Source organism: Eurytemora carolleeae, unplaced genomic scaffold (assembly GCF_000591075.1).
Source record: "Eurytemora carolleeae unplaced genomic scaffold, Eaff_2.0 scaffold1620, whole genome shotgun sequence".
Lineage (NCBI taxonomy): Eukaryota > Metazoa > Arthropoda > Copepoda > Calanoida > Temoridae > Eurytemora > Eurytemora carolleeae.
This window is the reverse complement of record NW_019397523.1, coordinates 60,108-62,760: the sequence shown is the minus strand read 5'-3', so window position 1 is coordinate 62,760 and position 2,653 is coordinate 60,108. Positions and strand designations below refer to the sequence as shown.

General features: G+C 36.7%; 1 protein-coding gene across 1 annotated transcript; it reads left to right on the top strand.

The window, feature by feature from the left end:
* Nucleotides 1-6: 6 nt before the first annotated feature.
* Nucleotides 7-2,085, top strand: LOC111714721 (methylcytosine dioxygenase tet3). The gene is made up of 5 exons (XM_023489883.1): nt 7-87; nt 669-767; nt 848-1,052; nt 1,277-1,440; nt 1,834-2,085. Exons 3-5 carry the CDS (start codon nt 875-877, stop codon nt 2,068-2,070), a joined length of 579 nt encoding a protein of 192 aa, XP_023345651.1. The 5' UTR covers nt 7-87; nt 669-767; nt 848-874; the 3' UTR covers nt 2,071-2,085.
* Nucleotides 2,086-2,653: the final 568 nt, after the last annotated feature.

The following is a 2,653-nucleotide window of genomic DNA, read 5'->3' as shown; positions in this document are numbered from 1 at the left end:
GCTGGGCAAAGTTACACATGGGGGTGTAGTAATTCTATTTATAATTATGATCTCTGCAAGTTCTCCCGAGCTCGAGACCCAGCTGAGGTAATAAATTTACTCTTACTTTAACTAAATCATTTCTATTCCAAAACAAAGAGATAATTGACTTTACAAAACCCTCCTTTACATCTTGAATTATTCCTCCGGACGTATCAGCTGTGACGAAATTTGTGAAACCGAGCATGGATCGCAGTACACAGTTCACATTACAATGCAATTGCACACTGGAAGAGAATTCACTTACAGCCTGCTTGTTGTGAGGATGTGTCCAAGGTAGATTCCTTATCCCTAGAACGGCTCCGATTTCAGTCCCTAGATTCCTCAAATTGAGTCCTAGATCTGTGAGCAGCTCCGTCTCCGGTCTTGAGTCTGTCTGTTCTAGGCTGGTCTACGGTTGCAGTCCCAGTCCTGAGAGCATCTCCGAGTTTAGAACTAAGTCCATGCGATGAGTGATTCTTAGTTCTGACTGTCATGAAACCAGCTCAAACCAGAGATTATCGTATATCTCGTTACTAAACCTGTACACATTCATATGTGTACTGCTTAAAAATCCAGATTTTGCTAAAACTTAACATTAAAGTACCAACCTCTGTTTATAGTTTTCTTACAACGTTTTTGTGTTTTAGGTTCGTCAGTTCAAGCTGGACAATAAGCCTACGGAGCTAGAGGAGCAGCTCAAATGTGTAATCGACAAGGTCGCAGATTCTGTCGCTGTAAAGCACAAGGTTTCAATTTTTTTTTACATTTTTATTGAATCTAAAGCATCATTCAAATGTTATTAACTAATTCTTGTTTTATATTATAGGTCCTAGCCCCAGATTGCTATAACAACATGGCACTATTTGGTAACTATGGTTGCCGAATAGGCACAGGGAACGACCGGCCCTATAGCGGAGTTACCACAGTCGTCGATTTCTGCGCCCACGCGCACAAAGACAAATCTAATATGATCGGCGGCTGTACTGCAATTATAACGCTTACTAAGCCGGAATTGAGACAGGATTTGAGAGGTGAATAAAAATTAATTTCTTTAAACTTAATTATGGGTTTTCTAATCTACGCCATTTTTCATTTTCCGAGAACCCTTCTCTTTTACTATTGTAAAGCAAGTCTGTTCCAGGAGTTTAAAGAAATGGAAACTCGATTTTCGTTTCATAAGTTTAACTTTAAAAAATGAAAAACCTCTCTTTTGTCAACAATAATTTTATAAGATTCTAATTTATATATTTATTAGGACCCAATCCTGTTGGCGGAGGGAGTGGCGATGCTAGGGTTAGGGATGACGATGATGAACAACTTCACTGTCTTCCCCTCTATCTACCCTGTGCTACAGAAGCAGAGCTGGAGGCTTCTGTAGCAGACGGAGGAATACAAATATTAAATAAATTTAAGAAAAAGGTAGATCAATATTTACGGGAAAAAAACTTTTCGATGCATTATTTTTCGGAGAGTATTTTATCATTGAATCGAGGAAATAATTATATTCAAGGCTATATAAAATTTCATTAAAAGTGAAAGGGAAAAAACTTGAAATTATATTATTCCAAAAATATTCGAAAATCTTATTATTATTAAAACCTTTTTTTGGTTTAAAAAAATGCACAACACATTATATTTCAAACAAAAAACTTATTTTGATCTTTAAAATAAAATAAAAAGGTTCAAAAATCGTTTTACTATTATAAACTAGGAAAATTAACAACAAAACTTTCAAGAAAGATCAAATTATGAAACGAACGAGAGTTGAGTAATTTTAACTTGATGATAACGTTAAAACAAACCTTTGTTTAGGTGGTTGTTGGATCCAAGACTAAAAGCTGCAAAGCTCAAATGAGAGCACCAAAAAGTAAAGAAGTGGGAGAAGGTTCCCCACGGAAGAGAATAAAGAGGGAGGAATGGATTACAACTAGTCAAGCTGAACAGTCTCCTTCCCAACCCCAGTCCCCAACACAGCAGGAGAATGTCCAGGTTCCGATTTTTAAAACCGTGCTTATGAATCAAACTTTAAGTAATTCAGGTACAGAGTGATTTTTATTTGTTGAAATTAAATTAAATATTTGTTGCAGCAGTTCCAAAATGGGTAGTTCGTCGATCAAGCAAACTGGAAAAGTTTGTGGTCGTCTTCAAAACCAGGTATTTTTTATTCGATTATTTATTTATGGTAAATGTTTTATTAAGGTGGTGGTTGGTGGGAGGGGGAAATTTCTAAGCCATCGATTATGGTGTTTTTTTTTGTTTTGAAGGAGTTTGAAAAAAGAAAAAGTAGCTAATTTGACCCAAATCAATGGATGTTTTATCTTTAGACCTGGACATGAATGTAAAAGTGCTTGTATTGTTGTGGCACTTCTTCAGTATGATGCTCTGGACAGTGGACTTAGTGATTTTGCTCCAATTGCTTGTCAGCTGAAAACACTTTTAGCTGTTGGTTTTGTTTTCCCGCCAAATATTCGACTGAAGAATACAAAAGGGGAGAAAATGTCGGAGAAGAACCGTTTTAATCCTCAGGAATTTCCCGGATTTACTCCGGGGAGAATTGTTGATGGTGTTTTTACTCTGATTAATGGCTCTGATTAATGGCTCCCAAGCACGAGAACCTTTGCTGCAATCACAA

What these genes read in the sequence shown, in the direction of transcription:
- LOC111714721 (XM_023489883.1), top strand. Translation starts at nt 875, where the DNA reads ATGGCACTATTTGGTAACTATGGTTGCCGAATAGGCACAGGGAACGAC. An exon ending in ATTGAGACAGGATTTGAGAG is followed by an intron (nt 1,053 to 1,276) that starts GTGAATAAAAAT and finishes TATATTTATTAG; the next exon opens with GACCCAATCCTGTTGGCGGA. An exon ending in TAAATAAATTTAAGAAAAAG is followed by an intron (nt 1,441 to 1,833) that starts GTAGATCAATAT and finishes ACCTTTGTTTAG; the next exon opens with GTGGTTGTTGGATCCAAGAC.